This window comes from Chiloscyllium plagiosum, unplaced genomic scaffold, assembly GCF_037043375.1.
Source record: "Chiloscyllium plagiosum isolate Xiang-an unplaced genomic scaffold, Cpla_swu_hap1 HiC_scaffold_14, whole genome shotgun sequence".
Classification (NCBI taxonomy): Eukaryota; Metazoa; Chordata; class Chondrichthyes; order Orectolobiformes; family Hemiscylliidae; genus Chiloscyllium; species Chiloscyllium plagiosum.
This window is the reverse complement of record NW_028270152.1, coordinates 45,511,262-45,535,659: the sequence shown is the minus strand read 5'-3', so window position 1 is coordinate 45,535,659 and position 24,398 is coordinate 45,511,262. Positions and strand designations below refer to the sequence as shown.

Genomic DNA, 24,398 nt, shown 5'->3' with positions numbered 1-24,398 from the left:
AAAAGGCATGAAAACCTGATCAGTTTGACAGGATTACAAGTCATGGAAGATTTATTGTATTCAATGCATTAAATTCCTCAGAGATTATGTATCTGGGGCAACTACTACATTGTAATAATTGGAGTGTTTTGTTGTGCTCACGCTGTCATGGTAAAGAAGAGATTGCCACTAAAATCCACTACTTTCATCATATTGAACAATACAAAAATATCACACAATTTGCAGAAATCAAAGTTTCCAAGGTTAAGAACAAGGAGTAAATTTATTCTCAAATGTAGAAGTCATAATTCCATGCCATTGAACATCACTATATAGTACATGCATTTCCCTTAATATGTACCATTTTGCTGTACAGAAAAGTGTTTAAACTATGACTTGACAAGTCCCTAGTCCTAAGGATACAAAAGTAGCTTCAGAGATGGTTGATGCATTGGCTTAGATTTTCCAAAATTCAATTTGGGTAAGGTTCCTTTCGATTAGAAAATAGTCATCGTAACTGCTTTATTTAAAAAGACAGGTAGGCAAAAAATTGGAAACTGCAGGCCAATTAGCTTAAAGATCAGTCAGAGGGAAGATATTAAAATCTATTAGTAGTAAAGGTGGTGTACAGCACGCTTCCCTTCATTTGTTGAGGTACTGGATATTAAAAAACAAGTTATGGTATAGCTGTATAAAACTTGAGTTATGCCACGTTTGGAATATTGCGTGCCGTTCTGGTCACAACGCTACCAGAAGGACATAAGTGCTTTGGAGAGGTGGAGAGAAGGTTTATCAGAATGTTGACTCATCTGGACCGTTTTAGTTATAAGGAGAGGTAGGATAAACTTGAATTGTTTTCACTGGATAGGCGGAGACTGAGGAGCAACCCGATAGAGGTCTACAAAATTACGAGAGGCACAAATAAGGTGGGTAGTCAGAGGCTTTTTCTCAGGATGGTAAGGATAATTACAGGAGGGCACAGGCTCAAGGTGAGGGAGGGGGGAATTTAGCAGAGAAGTGCAGGAAAACTCTTTTCCATACAGAGGATGGTGGGGTGCCTGCAACGCACTGCAGATAGGCCTGGTGGAACAGGCATTTAGGGTATATCTTGATAGACATACGAACGGGAGGCAAACAGAGGAATAGAAACCACATGTTGGCAATAAGTAGCGAGTCTAAATAAGGATTAGGAATCGACACAGACTTGGTGGGCTGAAGGGCCCATTCCTGCTGCATTTAATTGTATTATAGAGTATTGTATTAGTAGAAATATTATAAAATGGCACTTAATCAACTTCAAGGCAATGAGATAGAGCCAACATGGTTTTGTCAAAGAGAAAGCATGTTTGACTAATTTATTGTGATTCTTTGAAAAGAAACTTGAGCTGTATACAAAGGCAACCCAGTGAATATTTTGTACTTAGACTTTCAGAAAGCATTTGATAAGGTGCAACATTAAAAGGTTATTGCAGAAAGCAAAGGTCCACGGTATTGGAGGTTACATATTGGCATGGATAAAAGACTGGCTGGCTAATAGAAAGCAGAGAGTAGGGATAAGCGGGCTTTTTTCAGGCTGACTAGATGTCACAAGAAGCATGCCTCAGGGGTTGATGCTGAAGCCTAGACTCTACAATTTATATATATGTGATTTCTATGAAGGGACCACAAAGTATTGATGGTTACATTTGCTGATGACAATGGTAAGTAGAAAAGTGAATTCTGAAGAGGATAAAAATAGCACACCAAGGAATATAGACAGGTGAAGTGAACAAGCAAATGGAACATGGGAAAAGTGAGTAACTTTCCATTTATGGCAGACAGAACAAAAAAAGCTATTATCTAAATGTCAAGAAGTTGTAGAGCTGAGATGCAGAGAGGTCTGGGTGTCCTAGTATATGAATCACAGAAGATTAGCATTTAGGTACAGCAAGTAATCAAAGCTAATCAAATATTATAGTTTACTATAAGGGGAATTAAAAACAAATGTGGGCATGTTACGCTTCAGGTGAATTGGATATTGGTGGGACTGCATCTGGAGTACTTATAGACTGGCGTTAATATGTTGGAATAAGCTTAGAGAAAGCTTACTGGACTAATACCTGTAATGAGCAAATAGATAGCTTTATCAGGAAAGGCTAGACAGGCCCGTATCCTCTGGGAGTGTAGAAGAGTCTGAGGTGATGTAATTGAAACACAAGATCCTGAGGGGATTTGACAAGGTGGATGACAAAAGGATGTTTACTCTCGAGAAAATCTTGAACTAGGGATCATAGTTTAAAAAAAAGAGGTAATCTATTTGAGAGAGATTAAAAGATATTTTGTCGACCCCTTGGAGGGCTTTTGAATTCTCTTCCTCCAATAGGCAATTGATGCAGAATCTTCAAATATTTTGAAGGTAGAGGTTGATTCTTGATTGCCAAGGGTATGTGAAATTAATCATGGATATGAGGGAATGTACAGTTGAGGGTAAACTCAATTCAGGTATGATCTTACTGAATGGCAGAGCAGGCTTGAAGGGCAAGTGCCTACTCATGTTTCTTGTTTGTATGCTTGTATTTTAAAACAATGGAACATTCAACTTAATTCAGTTGAAATGTTTTGCATTAGGAAAATTTTCGTCTCATTCTGATGTCAAACATAAGGTTCTTAAGTGTAATTTTTGTATTATCTGATAATTCTGAATTTTTTTTGAACATTCATTTGTGAGAATCACTGGTTGGCCAGCATTTATTGCCCATTCCTTTCTGCCCTTCAGGTGGTAGTCAGCTGCCATCTTGAACTACTGCAGTCCAAATACTATAGGTGAACCCACAACGCCCTCGGAGGGAATGCTAGGGTTTTGACCCAGTGATAGTGAAGAAATGGCAATATATTTCCAAGTCAGAATGGTGAGTGGTTTGGAAGGGCAACTTGTAGGTGGTGGTGTGCCTAAGTATCTGCTGCCCATGTCCTTCTAGATGGAAGTGGTCATTGGTTTGGGAGGTGCTATCTAAGAATCTTGGTGAATTTCTGCAGTACATCTTATGGAGAGGTAACAGTCCTGCTACTCTTGAGTGTCAATGGTGAAAGACATGGATGTGGTGCCAATTCAACCAGGCTGCTTTGTCTTGGATGGTGCCAAGCTTCAAGTGTTGTTTGAGCTGCACCCATCCAGGTAAGTGGGGAGTATTCCATCCCACTCCTGACTTGTAAATGGTGGACAGGCTTTAGGGAGTCAGGAGGTGAGTTACTTGCCACTGCATCTCTGCTCCTCTGACTTGCCCATGTGGTCAGCATTTATGTGGAGAGTCCAATCGAGTTTCAGATCAATGATAACCACCAGGATGTTGATAGTGAGGGGTTCAGTGATATCAAGGGGCAGTGATCAGATTGTCTCTTATTGAAAATGGTAATTGCCTAGCAATTGCGTGTTCTGCATTTTACTAATCACTCATCAACCCAAGCCTGGATATTCTCCTAATCTTGGTGCATTTGATCATGGACTGCTTCAGGATCTAATTGCAAATGGGCAGAACATTGTGCAATCATCAACGAACATCCCCACTTCTGACCTTATGATTGAGGGAGGTCATTGCTGAAGCAGTTGATAATGATTGGCCTTAGGACATTACCCTGAGGGACTCCTGCAGAGATGCCCTGGAGCGGAGAGGACTTTCCAGAGACAATATGTCCCTGTTAGGGTGAAGGTGAAGGCTGGTCCATCTAGGGAATGCTGGATGACTAGAGAAATTGAGGCGGTGGTCAAGAAAAAAAAGAGGAAGCATATATCAAGTATACACAGCAGGGATCATGTGAATTGTTAAAAGAATAAGGGCAGTAGGAGTATACTCAAGAGGGAAAGCAGGAGGGCAAAACAAAAAGGGACATGAGATAGTTTCGGCAAGTAGGGTTAAGGAGAATCCAAAGAGGTTCTACAAACACATTAAGGGCGAAAGGGTAACTTGGGAATGAATTGGGTCCCTTAAAAATCAGCTAGGCTACCTGTGTGTGGAACCGCAGGAGATGGGGGAAGATACTAAGTGGTTATTTCGGATGAACATTTAATGTGGAGAAGGACAAGAAAGCTAGAAAACTCTGGGAAAGAAACAGTGATTTCTTGAAAAGTGTCCATAATACAGAGGTGGTGGTGGTACTGGGTGTCTTAAAAAAACCGGATAAATGTGGATAAATTCCTGGAAACTGATCAGGTGACCCCAAAACTTTGTGGGAAGCTAGGGACCATGATTGCTGGACCGTTTGCTGAGATATTTGGATAATCGATTGCCATGGTCAGAAGGCTGGAGGGTGGCTAACGTGGTGTCACTATTTAAGAAAAGTGAGAAGGAACAGTTAGGGAACTATAGACTGGTGAGCCTGACATTGATGGTGGGCAAGTTGTTGAGAGAATCCTGAGGGACAGGATTTACATGTATTTGGAAAGGCAAGGACTGATTAGGGACAGTCAACATGGCTTTGTGCGTGGGAAATTATGTCTCACTAACCTGATTCAGTATTCTGAAGAGATGACTATGATTGATGATGACAGAGCCATGGATGTTATCTATATGGATTTCAAGAAGGTGCGTGACAAGGTTCCACATGGTCAACTGGTTAATAAGATTGGATCACATGGAATACAGGGACAACTAGCCATTTGAATACAAGATTAGCTTGAAGTAGAAGACAGTGGGTGGTGGTGGAGAGTTACTTTTCAGATTGGAGCCCTATGACCAGCAGTGTGCCACAAAGATCGGTACTGGGTCAACTGTTTGTCATCATTTTACATAAATGATTTAGATTTGAATATAGGAGGAATAATTAGTAAGTTTGCAGAGGACACCAAAATTGGTGGTGTAGTGGACAGCAAAGATGACAATCTGACAATACAATGGGATCTTGATCAGATGGACCAATGGGTTGAGGAGTGGCAGATGGAGTTTAGTTTAGATAAATGTGAGGGCCTGCATTTTTGTAAGGCAAATCAGGGTAGGACTTGTATACTTAATGGTAAGGTCCCGGGGAGTATTGCTGAACACTTGGGGTGCAGGTTCACAGTTCCTCGAAAGCAGAGGATGGTGAAGGCAGCGTTTAGTATGCTTGTCTTTACTGGTCAGCGCATTCAGTATAGGAGTCCAGAGGTCATGCTGTAGCTGCACAGGACACTATAATTTGAATGGTGTAAGCTCCAAATTTCAAGTTTCTATTTCCACATTTCTTCAGAGGCACTGCTCTAGTCGGACTTAAACTTTCCGCACCAAATATCATCCAAATTAGGAGTGAAGGCTCTCAATGGACATGCTGATGTCATGACATGGTCTCAGATTTTCAGCTACACCTCATCAAAATAACCCTTTACCCCATTTCAGACGTATTTGTAGTTAAAAGTTTTGAATTAACATTTAATCTTTGCTCCAATGCCTTTCAAAGATCAACTTTTCTCCCAGTTTACTCCCTGACCTTTCACACCTGCAGGCGTTAGGACAATTCTGGATTACAACCCTAATTCCAGCACTCAGACACATTTACAAAGACAGAATTTTGAGTGGCATACAGGATTAAATCAAATTTACTTTGCAGTTATGTCTAAGTTTCACTGACCTAGAATTGTCACTTATCATTACTTGCCCTATTTTAAAAAAATGCTCCAGCAACATCTTTCAGTTGTCATAAGTAGTTGAAACTTTCACTAGTGTTATCCATACTACATGGACTTCAATATTTAAAATGAGCAGCATTAAAGTCAAAAAGTCACCTTACCTTGGAAGACTTGGATTGTGAAGTTTGGTTTTGCCAGACACCATTTGTTTTACATCCGATGTAATATTCCCATGGGAATTCTGATGCAATTCCTGGGAAGTTTTAGATGGTGAGGGATGTGATTCCCTGAGAAGGGGTGCCTGGTGATGATGCTCAGAGATTCGATGAGATTCTTTTTCCCTGGGTTTGTTTTTGTGCTCAGCCAACAAAAGGTCAAAATGTTTCCTGCGACCTGGTACTGCTCTCCGTTGGCTCAAGGAATGTGTCTGAAAGTTTCCAAGAATACACAAACGCAGGTGTTACAAGAGCATTTACCTCAACGTTTCTGATAAATGTAACATTACCTGGTCCTTAAACTATTCTTACACATAGTAAACACAATCTAATTTACATTAACTGTTTCATTTTAATGCTTGATACATACATTGTTATATTAGAAAAGAGCTATCAAAATATCAAATACAAATCAGTAAATTTTCACAAGCTGAATAAGTAATCCTTTACTGTCTACAAGGAATACCAAATATTATTTCACATCAACTGCTTTTGCAATAATGTTTCCTCAGGATTTTAATACAACTCATCTACCAGAGATTTTGGGTCAGTAGGAGAAAAGGAAATTGCTCTAGTAAATTTTGAAATCTTCTCATTTAGCTTTTTTTTGTATTCCCAAATGCTGCTTTGTTTATAAAATTAAAGATGACATGAAATTTTATTAGCAAAACCAACTCAATTATATTTGAAAATTATGCTTTTAGTGGAAGAATAATTATGTTCTCACAAAAGTGACAATGCAAGTCAACCCATCATGGACCTTTAGCAAGGAAACAGCTCAAGTTCAGCAGTAACCTACCTTGCATGTCAAAGATCTTGTACATGGTTTCTTGCTTTCAGGATCGAGAACACCACAGTGTCTGTTTGGGTCAAATTCCCGCTCTAATAAAACAGAAAATGTTACAAGTGTATACCAATGAAGGCCAAACTCTCCAAATGAGCACTAATACTTAATGCCAATCTTCTGCCATTTCCCCATAGCCCTGCACACTATATAAATTGAAACAATCATCTAGTGTGTCCTTGAATATCTTAATTGAATCTTTCAGGTGTGCATTTCAGGCTCAAAGCATTCAGGCTGAAAAGAAAATTTCTTCCTAAATTGCTTAGCTTCTTCTGCAAATCACTAAATCTGTGCCCTCTCATTCTCAATCCTTGTATAACAGCTAACGGTTCTGAAGGGTCATTGGACCCAAAACTTTAAACTCTACCTTCTCTCTGTAGATGCTACCAGACTTATGGAATTTCACCAGCAATTTTGTTTTTTGTTTGGATTTCCAGCATCCAGTTTTTTGTTTTGAACAGTTTCTTGCTATCTCCTGTTCTGGCCCATCGTGATTGAGGCCGTCTGTCGAGTCTCCTCTTGGCCTCCTCTAAGGAGAAAGTTCCAACTGCTCTAATTTATGTTCACAACTGAAATTTATCATCCCTGTAACTATTTTTGTAAACTTCTTCTGCATTGTGTTCACATTCTTCCTCGTGTGGCATCCACAACTGTAGACAATACACCAGCTGATGTCTTAATCAAAATTCAGCATTATCTCCCCTGCTCTTGTACGGTATCATAAAGCACAAGATAGTGTATGCTTTACTAACTACTCTCTCTACCTTTAATGATTTACATACATATATGTTCTTGTACCCCTTGCTTTATATTGTGTCTCTTCCTACCAAAATGAATCACTTCACACTTCTACACATTGAACCTCAGTAACCACCAATCTGCCCACACCACACTTTTATGTCCTTTTGAAGTTCTACTTGAAGTTGTCTCCTTCACAATTTGCATCATTTTAAAATTTTGTACTTTCCACAATCATTGAAATCACACCCTATACACCAAGATTTACAACATTATCAGAACTGCAAGGGATCTAATTCTAATCCCTGGGGAACTCCACTACAAACCATCTTTCAGCATGAAAAACATCTATTAACCATCACTTATTTCCTGCCACTCAGTCAATTTTGTATCAATATTGTTATTGCCCCTTGAATTCTATGAGCTATTACTCATCTGTTGTATAGAACTGTATCAAATACATTTTAAAAGTACTATTGATTTTCAGTTTTTGACTAGTTAATGGGGAGTAGTTATTGAAAACCAAAATAAAAAAGTATGTGGCAAAAATCTGCTTCCAACCTGACAATATTAATTTTTCCACAAACATTTTGAAAAGAACAACCTTTGTGGGATAACAAAAATCATTTAACTTATGTCTCTCATGCCAGCGGAATTGCCAATGATTCCCTCCCTTTGGACATTGTCATCTTCACCCCAAAAGCTGCGGTCACTAACACATTCTCCTCCCTGACCTCAACACAAACGTCAAATTAAATCCACCAACCTCTGTCTCATGTTGATAAAATACTTATAGTAGCCTTTCAGAATAATTAAAGAATCCATGTGTGGCAACTGCAGTATTCAGTAGCCGATATATTGGTTTCTTTACTGACAGATTTGGGTACATTTTGAAGTTTTACAGTGACTAGTGGTAATCAAACAAAAAGAACATCTCATACAAAAACCAACAACTCTGACACAGGCTAATTGTAACAAAGTTATTATGCCCCAAGAAAATCAGTTTTCTTGGCAGCAGCAATTTGGCTCTTTGCAGTCAGCTCTGCCAGTCAATAAGATCACCGACGATCTGATGACAGCCTCAACTTCATCTACCTGACTGTCCACATGATTCTCCATTCCCTGTCAAACAAAAATGAACTCAACCTCAAACAGCCTTTAATGTTCTCTTAATTGAAAATGTCTGGGCATTTCAATAGAATCTGCATTATGAATTTACCTATGCTGATAGCTCATTCTACATATTTTCTAGTTTGTACACGAAATTCATGGAGGAAGATCTTGTGGTATCTCAGCCTCTGAGCTAAAACTCTGGGTTAAAGTTCCAGTCTAGAACTTGACACAGAAATGCACTGAAATCCTTTAAAAGCAGTCTATGGCATGTGCCAAGAACAGGAGAATTTCTCAGTCACTTGAAGAGGAGTTTCCAGTAAATCAAGCTATGGAAACAGACAAGCATGTTTTGTCTGTGTATTAGAGTATTACAACACAACGGCCTTTTGTATTTGCACCATTCATCCAGCATCGATCTACTCTAATCCATTTCAGGTCACTTCACAAATGTACTTATATATTATCTGAATACTTCTTAAAAGGCTAAATGGCTCCTGTCTCTACTAACCTTTCGCTCAGTGTGTTCCAGATATTCACCTTCTGGTGAAAAAAAACTTTTCCTCTTTTCCCTTGCCTCAATTCTATAGCCACTGGTTATTGACCCCTGCACGAAGTAGAAAGTTTCTTCCTATCTGCACCCACAACTTTGTAGGTCTCCAAGTTGCTTCTCAACTCGTCTAAGGAAAAACAACTCATCTTATTTAGGCTCTCTTCCTGGCTGAGTCACTGTATCCCAAGCAACTCCCTGGTGAATGTCTACTACATCTTCTCTAGTGCAATGACATCTTTCCTATAACAAAGCAACCAGAGTGAAAAGGAATCCTCCAGCTGTAGCCCAACCAATCTATTCTTGTATTCAATGCTTCAACTAATAAAGGCATGTATTCCCATTTGCCTTAACCATCCTTTTCACCTGTCCTGTTCAAATATCCATGGGAATACACACCAAGATCCCTTGGATCCTCAGTATTTTCCAGGGTCCAAGGGACCCTGCCTTCTTGGTCCTTCCAAAATGCATTACCTCTCAATTTTCAGGATTAAACGCCATCTGTCCAACCTGCCCCATAGTCCCTCAGTCCTAAAGATGTCCTGCTTAATACTTAACATATCAATTTTTATGTCATAGAGTCACAGATATGTACAGCATGGAAACAGACACTTTAATCCAACTCATCCATGCCAATGAGATAGCCTAAATTAATCTAGTCCTATTTGCTAGCATTTGGCCTATATCCCTCCAAACCCTTCATATTCATATATCCATTCAGATGCCTTTTAAATGTTGTAATTATAACAGCTTCCACCACCTCCTCTGGCAGTTAATTCCATATATACACCAGCCTCTGCGTGAAAAAGTTGCTCCTTATGTCCCCTTTAAAATCTGCCCCCCCCCCCCCCCACACCTGCAAACTTATCTGTTACCCTCAATATTTATCATAAACTTCCCTATTTTTCCTTACCCAATCTTATACATTCTTCAACAGCCAGGTTTTCATGCACTGGCTGTCCTCCTCACATTTTTGAAGAACATGCTGGCTGCGTACTCTTGCCATTTCCTTTTTGAATAACTCCCACTGCTTGGATGTAGATTTTCCTACAGGTTGCTCCCAGTTCACTTGTGCCAAACCCATTCTTGTGTTAAAAATCATCCCTCCCCCCCCAATTTAGAACCTTCATTCATGGTTCAACTTTGTCCTCTTCCATGACTACCTTAAATCTTATGAATATGACTCATTAGACAAGAAAAAGCCTCCAAGACTCTAGGCCTAAAACCTCAATAGACAAGCATATAAGATTTCAAGAATCAAATGAACTTGCACGTTTCAAGTATTCTCCAAGTTGCTAATACAAAAGGAGTGTATATAGCCACCGAAGAGGAGTTTGCAATTCAGTTTTTTTTAAATGAAGGACTGGCTCTAAACAAAAAAAAACTCAAAAAGCATTGTTGTGAATGAGAGAGTTGTGAATGAGAGAGTTGTGAATGAGAGAGTGGTGAATGGAATACCTTGCCAGCTCTTGTCGTCATGAAATGAAGCAGTTTTTGTTTTCTCACCAAAAGTAGCACATGCCTGTTTTCAGGCCCACTTGAATACTGTTTTTGACCTTGCTATTTACTAAGTGCTTCAGAGTTTTGGGAACGCTACTCCAAAAATTTTCCTTTGACCCTTGAAAAATCTGCCCTCATCTCTCCACCTACTTAAAAGTCAGAATCACTTAAGGGCAGAAACATTGATGCAATCACTAGAATTTACCCAGATTCTCACAAGAATTTACCCAGATTCTCACTAGAATTTACCCAGATTCTCACTAGAATTTACCCAGATTCTTGAGATTTGCAAACTTTACATTCTTTCATTTTAGTTTCCTTTTAACTTGTTTCTTTTCATAAGGTTTTGTCCCACCTGCCCTGGAATTAGGACGCACTATATCTGAACAAATTGATCAAACATAATTTAAACCATCCAACTAGATTGCTTATGCACCAAACTTCAGAAATCATGGCTATTCTAGAATGCTGAAGTCATACAGGTTTCGATTTTTCAAAACTTTAACTCAGCAACTAGAACAGAAGTCTTAACAATGGGAGAAAATGAGGACTGCAGATGCTGGAAAAGCACAGCAGGTCAGGCAGCATCTGAGGAGGATAATCGACATTTTGGGCATAAGCCCTTCATCAGGGATGAGGCTTGTGGGCGTGGGAGCTGAGAATTAAATGGGAGTGGGGTGGGGTTGGGGGAAGGTAGCTGTAAATGCAATAGATAGATGAAGGTGGGGGGGGAAGGTGATAGGTCGGAGAGAAGGGTGGAGCAGATAGATGGAGAAGCTTGTGGGCAGGTCAAGAGGGTGGTACCAAGTTGGAGGTATGGGACTGGGATAATGTGGGGAGGGGGGGGGGGGGGGGGAAATGAGGAAACTGGTGAATGCCTCATATCCCACTTTGAGACCCTGCAACCATATGGGATCAATGTAGATTTCACCAGTTTCCTCATTTCCCCTCCCCACAACATTATCCCCGTCTCAAGACTCCAACTCAGCACCACCCTCTTGACCTGTCCATCACCTTTCTCATTTATCCACTCCACCCTCCTCTCCAACCTATCACCTTTTCCCCACCTTCATCTATCTATTGCATTCACAGCTACCTTCCCCTAACACCACCCCACTCCCATCTAATTCTCAGCCCCCAGGCCCACAAACCTTATTCCTGATGAAGGGCTTACACCAGAATCGTCGATTCTCCTGCTCCTTGGATGCTGCCTGACCTGCTGAGCTTTTCCAGTACCACACTCTCAAGTCTTAACAATGGCACCTCTACCAACTTAACAGGCTATTCCACTGAACTGGATGAACTGAACATTAACTGAACAATGAAATTTCCATTACAATACTTCAAATTCAAAGAAAACCTGATCCTACTGACATGCAATAATTAAATATGTAGCTTTTATTGGATTGCACTAACTTTTTATTGCAAAATTCTGTAAAGTCCTGGCTCATCACCCTCCCCTTATTATGATAATTAAGATTTGGTTATTTGTCCTCTAATTCTCTCTTTAAATGCTGGGTTTTTAAAAAAGATTTGTGCAGTAGCTAATGAGTTTAAAAACAAATTATTTGACATCTGAGAGAAGTTACAACAGTTCCTTTGCACCATAAAAGGCTATTCGGACTCACCTGACAGTCGTTTATGAGAAGAGGATTTCTTGATATTTTTAGCATCTTCAAGTTTCTTTTCTGAGGATGAAGGAGTTGACAGAAGATTTTTACCATTGGGTATCTGTCCAGTGGAGGGCAGGGGTGCCTTTGGTATTGTAGGGCAATTAAGGCCAGTTTTTATTGAAGCATTCACAGTGGTGGAATGAACAGGAACTGGCATCATTTTCAATGATGTGCCATCAATCTTCACATTAGGATGCATCTTCTCTGGTCTGACCACTGAAGTCATGCTGTAGAATGATGAGTTTAAATGAAATACTTTGCATCAAAAAGATTAACATAACCATATGCTCCACAATAATTTTTTTTCCAGGAATTAAAAATATTTATAAAATTTCAAACTCACCTTATAAAAATATGCATACTTTAGCAATACCAATTGTTTGTCAACCTCCTAACCATGGTCGCCACTCCATAAATGTTGTCTGAACCAGGAAATACCTTAGCCTGACAACTTCTAAAAGATAAGCATCTGTACATAAAGCAACTGAGTCTATAAATGAACATCTGTACTTTTGGACAGTTGCACACAAATCCACTTCCCTTTTAAATCACTCACCATTCACTCACCTATCTACTTCAGTGGTAGCTTGGGCAACAAATTGTTTGCAAACAAGAGAATACAGCAGGCAGCCACTTCCAGGGTTGCAACACCGCGAACCTATATATTGTCCATCTGATTTATTTACCTCCATTCTAATGGAAGCATCTATGTTGCAATGACTACTAAGTTACAGATATTATGAAAAAGAATTGGGAAAACTGGGAAATAAAACCTAGAACTAATATGCAACTGTTCTCAAGTATTATATTTTGCTGGTTTTGAATAAATAATATTTACACTAACTGTTGAAATCTAAATAGCTATTGGGAATCCCCGTAAAATACTGTGCCTACGTAAACAATTTTAAAAGCCAACAAGTGCTGAGCACCAATAGTAAACCTGTAAGAAACGTTAGCAAGATCAATTAGATACTCCATCCAATCAAGAGCTGTCATCTAAATGAAGGCCATTTGTAGGAATGCTCCAGAAGTGCTCAAAATACAACAGGAATGACCAGAGTGAAGCTGCCAGCATAAGCAGAATTGACAGAACCTGTGAAGAGCTGCTATTCCAATCACTAACAAACCCATCAGTAGTAAGCAAAGGACAGCAACTGTATGATTGAAGGAATGTGTAATGGGAAGGTAAGGGTGCATCAGCCTGAGGGCTGGAGTGATGGCAAGAGAAACAGAGAACACACCAGTGCAAACTGGAGAGACTGACAGCACTGTCTGCTTGAAGTGGGCAGAAGAGTGAAGAGATAGTGAGGGGATAGTGAGTGAATAGCTGCTTATCAGAAATTAAGTTGACGGGATGAACACACTGAACAGGCTTTGCTGTTTCACTTTCACAACCTAACTTGTTCACAGAAGGATCTTTTGAGACAGTATATTAATAACTACTTCACACGCTCAAGAGGAGCTTTCTTCACGTGGTAACAATGACAGAATAATGTACTTATCTAGCACTGAAACCATTTGGAGAGTTAATCTAAATTCATTCTAAAATAACTATGTTCAAAAAGAAAATGATTTCAAACTACTGCTTTCCAAATGGAAGAACTGATTAATGTACTGGTGAAACTACTCATTTTCTATGGCTTTCATGCAAATTCCATCTTTTAAACATATAATAATCCAAGCCAATATCTAGATCTAAATAATCCCAGTGATATCCTCCTCCGTTCTTGTTTGTAACGAGCATGAATTTGAAAGGTCAGATGAAATTCTTTGGAACTTTAGTCATTATTGCATTTCCTTCATTACAACAAAGTAACTCATCAATTCATTTATGGGAGTTTAGAAATAGGCAGCATAATTTAAAAATTGGAAGAAGTTCAGAACTCTGAAATAGTTGATGCTAGATTAATAGTTACACTTAAAATAGATTGAGATCAGAGTTGCAGTAAAGAGTTTATAACAACTTGGTATAATCTTTCGGCTTGATGAAATGAAAAAGCATAATCTTTTAAACTCACCAGTTCACAGAAAGCATGCTTACAGTGATGGCTTTCTGTATGCACAAGTATCAACAATTAAAAAAAAATATACCTATCATCTTATAGCGACTGATAGTGAGTGTCTTGAAAATGAATGCTCTCCTTGCGTTCTATGGTTTTAAGTTTAATGGAAGAGTGATGGTTTAGGACATGGATGAATTCCTCAATTCTGTTTGACTGCCCAATACCCCATGACTCAACAGAAATACAGATGGTATGATTACTACTTGACTGTATCACTTAACAAAAAGTATTAGCGAGAACGAAAAAGGAACACAAAAATCAAAAATTAGCCTCGAGAAAATCTCAAGAGCTTTTGAAAAAGGTTTTTCACCAATGCTCTAACATTGTGTCACAGTCAAACAGAAGGCTGTGAACTTGATGGTTTTAAATTTCTAATGAATCTTGTGTAATGAAGGTCATAGTTCTCTTGAAATAGTGAAATGATAAGCACCCCAGCAACTAACTTGCAGGCTCAAGCTGTGGGGTATGGGAGGCATTGCTTGAGGTCTGGCTCAAATCTCCAGTCCATCTCCTTATGAAAATGCAATGAGAGTTTGAGAGATGTCACTTGACCAGTGACAAGGAAATTCTTACTAATCATACTAATTAGCAAGTGATTGCTGATGTGTAGAGGAAACAAGAAAAAGAAATACTGATGGGCACATGCTGATATTGCTGGAAGGAAGAAGCATTTTTTCCCCACTCTGTTTTTCCCTTTGGTGGTCTGACAGGAGATCTAAAAGAGATTTTCAAAATCACAAGTGGGATGGATGGAGTAGATAAACTGTTGCCGCTCATAAAAGAATGAGAGGGCATAGACTTAAAGTGACGTGCAAATGAAACAAGAGAAACAAAGGATAAAGAAACTTTCATACAGTGAGTGGTTCAGATATGGAATACACTTGGAAACGTGGTGGAAGCAGGTTCAATTGAGGCGGTCAAGAGCATTAAGTGATTATTTGAATGAAAATAATGTGCAAGGTTAGAGGAAAAGCAGAAACTTGGCACTAGGTGATGATGCTCATTTGAAGAACTAGTGCAGGGATAATAGGCCAAATAGCCTCATCCTCCTTCATAAAGATTCTGTAATTACCTTACTCCTTTTACATCCTATTACATCACCTTTGCAAACTCATTTGTTCCACCTGACTTACTCTAGGTCATAGCAAACTGAACAGGGACCTTTCTGCCTCAAAATGATTGAGATGAAACTTCAGAGCCTGAAAACAAATGCTGAATATCCCCTTGCTAGTCCTGGAAAGTGTAATAATAATGCTGAATCCTAGCTCAGGTAAATACTCCATTTGAGGCAAGAAAGTAACGAAGAGTTTTAAAAGAATATGTCGCATTCCTTATCAATTTATTTAATCTCTAACAAAACAATTATAGAACATGGAATGGAATACTTCAAAAAAGATTCCAAAATGTGTACACTACCAAATTCAACAGATTGATCAGCAGAATAAATTTGTTTCAGACAGGAAATGCTGCAAATACCCAACAGGTCAGTCAGCACTGGTCAATAGAAAAATCATTGTATTTGCGGTGCAATCTTTCAAATTTATAGCATTATTTGCATTAATATTCTAAAATTTCCTCCATCCAAGGTATCAAAAGAACGATTTCTAAAATGAAGGCAAAAATTGTTTGGTACAGGATTAAGTTTGAAGAGATTAATTGTGAAAAGCCACAAGTGCATAAGCTAAAGATATTTAAAAGATTTCAGCAGACATTAAAATTGTAATGTGACTGTTAAGAATTTTTAAAAATTAGGTATTTTAGGTATCTGAGCAAAGTGACGCTAATAATTATTCAAATGAAAATTTCCTTTGTCTATCACTAATCAAAGAATCAAAGCTACTAAATATTCTGAAAAGAGTCACACAGTGATCTTACTGGACATGTGTTAGTTCAAGGGTGATGTGGAAACATTCATCCAATGGCAAATCTTAGCTCACGGATTATTTAATTAGAAGCTAGAGTTAAATTATCTGAAACTTATGGTAGAAGTATCGTAGTAAAACAATGCAATGTTTTGTTTAACCAAAGTGCAAAAATTAAAATCGAAACATGCACTAACTTTTTATCATGGTGCATCTTGCCATGGTGAACCAGGTAAAGTGGTCTGCTCATACCACTGAAGTGAAGTTTCTCTTTGGGGGATTTCTGTATCTTAGAGCCAAACGAAGCACAGTTTCCACCAGAAGAGCGACTGTTCCCACAATCACTACCGCTTCTGTTTTTTGAGAACGGGGAAGAATAAGAGTTGGAGGGTGGAGGAGTCACAGGTGGTTTGCTTGAAGTACCGTGTCTTCTTTCTGTGTACAGAGAACAAAACAAATCAACTTCTAGCCAAAAACTAGAATTGCCTATCTAAGTTTTAGTTATGAAATATTAATCCCAAACTAAGTATTCTCTCTTGGGCAGTTTCAACACCTGAATAAAGATGCAAGATCTTTAATGCTCTGAATATTGCAATGGAGCAAAACCCAATTAGCCCCTTGTAGCAAGTTGTACTGATTCAAGCTAACTACTACTAATGTATCGGCTTAGGAATGTTTATTTTTGAATATAATGCATCCTCTTCAATTAAGATTTGGTGCTTTCTGCTTGTCCAATTTCAAAATGTAATTAAAAACAATGGTGATATAATTTCTCTAACTAGCAGTGACTCCAACAGTAGAAATTGTTGGAAAAGCTCAGTAGGTCTGGCAACATCTGTGGAGAGAAATCAGAGTTAATGTTTCAGGTGGAGTGACCCAAAATCTTAACTCTTGATTCCTCTCCATAGATGCTTGAGCTTTACCAGCCATTTTTGTTTTTGTTTCTGATTTACATCTTCAGTTTTTACTTAATGATTCAACACTTACTGACAGATCTCTTGAATACTGACTCAATCGGTTTTGAAATAGACCTGACTCTTGCAAGGAAACCAATTTGCAGCAGTAATTTCTAAGTTACTTCAACTTTATCAAAAATTAATACAAACTTTTGTTGCTACCTCAAAAAAAAAGGTAACTTGTATTGGACACTCCAAAGATAGCAAGTGCCAGTTTCAGGCAAGTAAGGCAAGCTTTAAAGGCTTCTGTGTGAATCTTCGTTGACAATTTAAGAAAAGGTTCAGCAGCTAGAAAATTCTGAAATGCAAGTTAATAATCACACACATTTAAGCTTACTTCCTACTCTGGTGCTGTGAATCTGTACCACAAAAGAAAGTCTTTTCCATTTCATTCGTATATGTGGTATTGGGAAAATACTAGTTTCTTGAAATAATTTGTAATGATATATAAAATACTTCAATATAAGACCAACAGGTTTATGCTAAAAGCAGGTATAGGTCAAAGGCTAAAGCAGCTTAACTATAAATTTGCCTGAGCAAAGATGATTGCTCAAGATTATTTTTAGAGCTAGTGACAATTCTTGGGCAAATAACTGAATGTTAGTAACTGTCCTCACATAAGATTAATGTCAGGTCTTGTCAGGTAGAACATATCCAATTTTGTGTGTGCAAGAAAAATGTCATTATTTCAACATTTGTTACCATGAAAACATCATTATTCAGTTACTGTTTAAATCAGCCCTTGCTCAGGACCACTATGATAGTATGGCCAAATTCAGGAATGCTTCAGAATCATCAGCACATAACAAAAGATTGCCTAAAAACTTGTAAGTGCATTATAGCTGCATGTTAGAACTACAGATGCTTAAATTTATAGCATTAGAAGTTGAAAAGTTTGCATTTACATCCCACATTATCTTAATATCTCACAGCATTTATTATTGCAATGAAAGCAATTACTTTGATAATACTTTAAAAAATTGTGAAGTGGACATTTCCTTTTGATGGTGCAGCCTTCAAGAAGTGATCAAATATTTAGGGAAACAACTCATTTCCTTCCTCAATTTTAGACTGAGATAATTTACATTTAAAGCCTAATTACTCTGTGGCAGAACTGCCTCCAACTTGCTCCTTCTTGTCAGCTTTCTCAATTTTTGATACTGATCTCAGTTTCAGAATGGAGAGTCATAATACAATTGTAGGATTTCATATTTGCAAGTAAAATGGTAACACAGACACCAGCAGGGGGGAAAATGGCATATATTGCATATCTTATTCTAGTACTATTCTAGTAGTGAAACATCGCTGAAGATCAAGAAACTTTTTTAGTGTTTTTTTTTCTACCATCTCCTCTTCTCAAAGTATCACAAATCTTAATGTCAGAAAACAAAGAACTGCAGATGTTGGAAATCTGAAACAAATACAAATTGCTGGAGAAACTCAGCATATCTGGCAGCATCTGTAGAGAGAAAGCAGAGTTAATGTTTAAAGTTCAGTGACCCTCTTTGATTTCAGTTTAGGTCAGTATGTGGCTATTATGCGCCTTTTGATAAACACAAGCAGACAACTGAACTACATGAAACATCACAGCCAAGTTCACTTTTCACCTCAGCTAACTTTCAAAAAGGAAGTCTAATAGATACAATTTTCTGCCACCCAACACGAGCAACCAGATTTTATTAAGGTCAAATCTATCAACCTACTGATTCTGCAGGAATTGACTATCAACCTTCCATCCTGAACCCTCAAAAAGATAGTTTCCTCACCTAAATGGCTTACATGTGCAAGAATCTTGATTATAACATTTAGTACATTTTGTTGTAAATACTGTTGCTGAAACTTTTAACATTTAACTAAGTGTCCAATTTTTTCTGGCACTGCTAATACGCCAAGGATCAGAATTATCATTTCACAGAATCAAAAATATCACAATTCAAATACATTGGAATCGCTGCCTAATTATGAAAATGTAAAAGAAAAATGTATTGCTATATTCTATGATTTCTTGTAATTACTGTCTGCAATAGTCATTAGTTCTATTCCCCACATTCACTTTTGAGATTCAATGGCATTATCATAGCTGAATCCCACTACCAACATCTTTGGGGTCACCACTGACCACAAACTGAACCAGCCACATAAATACCGTGGCTAAAAAATATCAGAGGCTAGGAATTCTGTCATGTGTAACTTGGTTCATATCTCCCCACAGACCTGTTTAAACCTTACAAGGCACAAGGCTGGATTATGCTGGAATGCTTTCCACTTGCCTAGATTGGCATAGCTGCAACATCACCCATGAAGCTTCTCATCAACCAGCAAAACAGATCATTTGGGTGATACACCAGCCACCACTTTCACCACCGTTTACTCTCTTCACCAACAACGCATTGTAGCAGCAGTGTATACCTTCTACAAGATGTACTGCAGCAACTCCATTTTCCAAAGCAGTGACCTCTACCACTGACAGCAAGGGCAGCAGATGCATGGGAACATCAATAACTGCAAGTTCTCTTCCATGCCTCACACCATCCTGACTTGGAACTGTAATCATTATTTCTTCGCTGTCAAAATGCCAGGAACTCAACAGCACAGTGGTTGCACCAATATCCCAAAGACTAGATTTTCAAAGGATGCTCACCACTACCTCCTGAAGTCCATTTAGAAATGGGCAATAAATGCTGACCAAGCGGCGAGTTCATATATGAAGCGAAAGACTTCTTTTAAGTTACACGCAATTATAAGTAGTTCAATCCTCCTCTACTCCAAAGAACCAAAACTCAACCTATTCAATTTTTTTCCTTTTGGCTAGGTTTTCTCAGTCCTGACAAGATCCTTATAAATTTCCATCCCGATTAGTACAATCACGTCCTTTCTACAGTTTGGTGATGAAAGCCGTAGCAGTCTACAGTACTCTAGCTTTAACTTAAGTGTTTTATACAGTTCCAGAATAGCCTCTAAAATAAAATGAAGGAGAATTGCAGATACTGGGAATCTGAAACAAAAGAAATTCTTGGAGAAACTCAGCAGGTCTGGCAGCATCTGTGGAGAGAAAGCAAAGTTAACGTTTTGAACATAGTGACCAGTCAGTCCAATTCTGTAGGGTGACTGGACTTGAAACATTAACTCTGCTTCTCTTCACAGACCTGTCGAGTTTCTTCAGCAATTTGTTTAAGAATAACCTTCCTGCCTTTAATGTACATGTCTCAACTAATAAAGGTAAGTATTTACAATAGTTTTGATGCAACCTTATTTATCAGCTCTGTTTACTTTCCCAGCTTACTTTTGGCAGCAAATGTTCATACTTTATGCTTTGTCCCTTCACTCAATGTCAGTGACATAAACTGGAAATAAACAGACTCAAGCACTGATCCATGTTTTGCCCTATACATTACAGCCTTGTCAATGGCCTGGCAATTTCAAGAGTTCCCCAAATAAATATTCAGAGAAAGGGTCATTGTTGACCAGTGAATATGTTAATAATTCAGATCAGCTTCATCAACACAACTGTTTTAACATTGTGGCATCAGGTCAACATCTTGCCATCATCTACATAAAGAATGCAATGGGCGAGCACTCAACACGAAAAACTGAGCCCTTATCAAGACCAAGCAGTCTGGTTGATTCATACTCATGCCTTTGAACTAAACAATCAGACTTTCCACGATTAATGCATTACAACGGAAATTAATCAAAGTTAATTTTTGTAGCACCTCCCAGCAAATGAAACTCTTCCATTATGAAATTATTTGCTCAATACCCTTCATGACAAACTATCCTGACTTGAATATTTACAGCTGTTCCTTCACTGAAGATTAGAAATGATTAGCCTAACATTTATACCATAATTGTCAAAGTGATGTCACTTGTGAGCATGAACCATGATGCTCACACCAGGCTGTACTCTCTGACATTTCGTTACCAGAGAAGTGGAGAATGAAACTTCCTTTCTAACGGCCCAATGGCATCTGGCTGAGGTATGCCAGTGCAAGTGCTGTGAAGCGTTCACTAAGCCACATGAATGGTCACTTTGCCACATTTTTGCTTTTATACAGCAATAGCTCCACATTATCGAAGCAAGGCATTTTCATTATGAACTTCTGAAGACAATTTATCTAATATTCACAACTATATACAATAAAAAAAACTGAGTAGAGCTGCAATATGGGTGTGAAAAGCCTCTGTTTATTTTCATGTTGCTAAATGAACAATTTGAAATGAAACTCTCTTTGTGGGGGAGAGATAAAAGGTAGCACTGAATGATCTAAGTAATTACCTGAAAGACTTTTTTTCAAAACTAAGTGACTGATTTCACAACTGTTATAGTCAGCTATCCTTCAATTCCAGGATGCCGCTTACTCAGGGTGGCAAATTGCTACATGCAACTGAACAGACAAATTCAAGTATGGGCCTTTGGGCCCAAGAGGCAAGATAAACCACAAAATAGAGAGAATGCTGTGCAGGCCTCAATAAGGAAAATCCATGAACATCAAGTGGTGTACCAATGAATGGCTTCTGATTCAAGCAGCTGCTGCTGTGCACATATCTTTGAGGTCTGCGGAGAAGCAACAAAAAAAATTACAGGAAATTTTTGACCACGAGTACACTATTCAGTCTCATCAAGATGTAATGACTCAAGGCACAATACAGTCACCAAAGTCAACGCTGTCAAGCTTCAGGAAGGGGTGTTTCAGAGCTTCTTTGTTTGTCTTCTCCAAGAACACTGGCCATTTGAGTTGAGAAAACACGACCAAGTGGTGAAGACATTTAGGGTGTAGGTTTGCTCGCTGAGGTGTAGGTTTGATATCCAGACATTTCATTACCTGGCGAGGTAATATCATCAGTGGCGACCTCCAAGTGAAGCGAAGTGGTTGTCTCCTGCTTTCTATTTATATCTTTCTCCTGGATGGGGTTCCTGGGGTTTGTGGTGATGTCATTTCCTGTTTGTTTTCGGAGGGGTTGATAGATGGCATCTAGATCTATGTGTTTGTTTATGGCGTTGTGGTTGGAGTGCCAGGCCTCTAGGAATTCTCTGGCATGTCTTTGCTTAGCCTGTCCCAGGATAGATGTGTTGTCCCAGTTGAAATGGTGGTTTTTTTCATCCGTGTGTAGGGCTATGAGGGAGAGAGGGTCATGTCTTTTTGTGGCTAGCTGGTGTTCATGTATCCTGGTGGCTAACTTTCTTCCTGTTTGTCCTACGTAGTGTTTGTGGCAATTCTTGCATGGAATTTTGTGGATGACGTTGGTTTTGTCCATGGGTTGTACTAGGTCTTTTAAGTTTGTTAGTTTTTGTTTGAAAGTATTGGTGGGTTTGTGTACTACTAGGATTCCGAGGAGTCTTAGTAGTCTGGCTGTCATTTCTGAAACTTCTTTGATGTATGGTAAGGTGGTGAGGGTTTCTGGCTGTGTTTGGTCTGCTTGTCGTGGTTTGTTCTTGAGGAATCTGCGCAATGTATTTTTTGAGTATCCGTTCTTCTTGAATATGTTGTATAGGTGGTTCTCCTCTGTTTTCTGAAGTTCGTCTGTGCTGTAGTGTGTGGTGGCTCGTTGGAATAGTGTTCTGATACAGCTTTGTTTGTGTGTTTTGGGATGGTTGCTGGTGTAGTTAAGTATTTAGTCAGTGTTTGTCGGTTTTCTGTTGTCCTTTCTTTCAACTGTGACGTCCAGGAATGCGAGTCAACCTGAGCTACAAACCTTCACAAATGGTGAAGACATTGATGGACTAGTTTCAAAGTTGTTTTTGCAGTTTTGTTGGAATTCTTGTGGAGGTGGAAGATACTGATATTTGTCTGAATGTGTTTGATGGTCCTCCCAATGAATTTGGAGAATGAGGCAGAAGCGTTGATGATGGAATTTCTCTGGCTCTCGTGTGTCACGGGCAGTCCATGTTTCACTGCTGTACAGTAATTGTGGTGACATCTGCTCTGCACACAGAGACCTCTGCATTCTCTGCTAGTGAGAGGAGTTTCAACCAGTTTGTTCACAGATCTAAATCCTAACTGCCTTTAACTGTTTCTTCTCTTTGGCCAATATCTGTGTAAAATAATATGCTTTTAAAATAGTTAAATCAGAGCAGGTTGTTAACCGGAACTTACATCACGGCACGGTGGCACAGTGGTTAGCACTGCTGCCTCACAGCGCCAGAGATCCGGGTTCAATTCCCGCCTCAGGCGACTGACTGTGTGGAGTTTGCACGTTCTCCCCGTGTCTGCGTGGGTTTCCTCCGGGTGCTCCGGTTTCCTCCCACAGTCACAAAGATGTGCAGGGTCAGGTGAATTGGCCATACTAAATTGCCCATAGTGTTAGGTAAGGGGTAAATGTAGGGGTATGGGTGGGTTTCGCTTCGGCGGGTCGGTGTGGACTTGTTGGGCCGAAGGGCCTGTTTCCACACTGTAATCTAATCTAATCTAATCTAATCTAATCTAATCTAATCACTGTATTGACAAGTGGAATATAGACCAAACATAAAAATTTGAATTTCTTAGGTCTTCCAGTTTATAATTCATAGAATCAACCCAACTTGGTTAATTAAAACAACTTGATTTGTACTTAAAATGCAAAACAAAGTTGAGAAGTTATTAAATTGCCAGGATCCTAATTACAGCAGCTTCTACTTGAAATAAATAAAGGTCTAAGATATTTAATTGGCCAGTTGAAGTTAATGCAAATATATAATTGGCACTTAAAAATGTTTGGACTCCAACTTATAATCCCAGGTAAAGCCTAGAAAAAAGTTAACAAATTAGGAAGAATTAAGTAGCCACGTACATCTTCTCAACATTTCCAGGGTAACGTTGCAATTTTATTATGTTTCCCTGTTGACTATTTAACTTACAACAAATGTGAATCTGAAAATATAATGTAAAAAGAAGCAGTCATGAAAAAATATTTTAAAACAATTAAAACTAAATGCATCATTTTGAATTTTTTTTATTGTGTGAAAATATTAGTCTATGCACAATCAAATCATAGCCACGGGAAATGAAACAGACTAAGAACAACAGAATTACAACAAAGACTGAAGCTTCAAATTACAAGTGAATGCACAAAAAAAAGTTTCAAAAATTTATGAATAGCTTTATTTAGATTAACAATTGAAGTTAAAGAACAGGTTAATATATTTAGATATCTGGCTAGACTTCAGCAGTTAATTATTAATATTTATTAAATTGATCTAGCTATGTCAATAAGTAGCCACCTTTTCACAAAAAAAAGGGAAGCCAATCCTTTAAGTGTTGATTAATTTTTTAAAATAAATTGTAAAAAAGGCACTTTTGTACTCCCAAACCTGACCAGTTACATTTCTTAGCATAATTTTATCTTAAAAACCCCA

General features: G+C 38.5%; 1 protein-coding gene across 2 annotated transcripts in view; it reads right to left on the bottom strand.

The window, feature by feature from the left end:
* atxn7 (ataxin 7) overlaps window positions 1-24,398 on the bottom strand; it is a 141,359-nt gene that overhangs the window by 8,625 nt on the left and 108,336 nt on the right. For both annotated transcript variants that reach the window (XM_043708266.2, XM_087994408.1), the window contains 4 exons: window positions 16,307-16,544; window positions 12,140-12,411; window positions 6,569-6,651; window positions 5,716-5,981 (listed from right to left, as the gene is read on the bottom strand). In XM_043708266.2, the coding sequence (XP_043564201.1) occupies window positions 5,716-5,981; window positions 6,569-6,651; window positions 12,140-12,411; window positions 16,307-16,544 (859 nt within the window). The remainder of the gene's footprint in view (window positions 1-5,715; window positions 5,982-6,568; window positions 6,652-12,139; window positions 12,412-16,306; window positions 16,545-24,398) is intronic.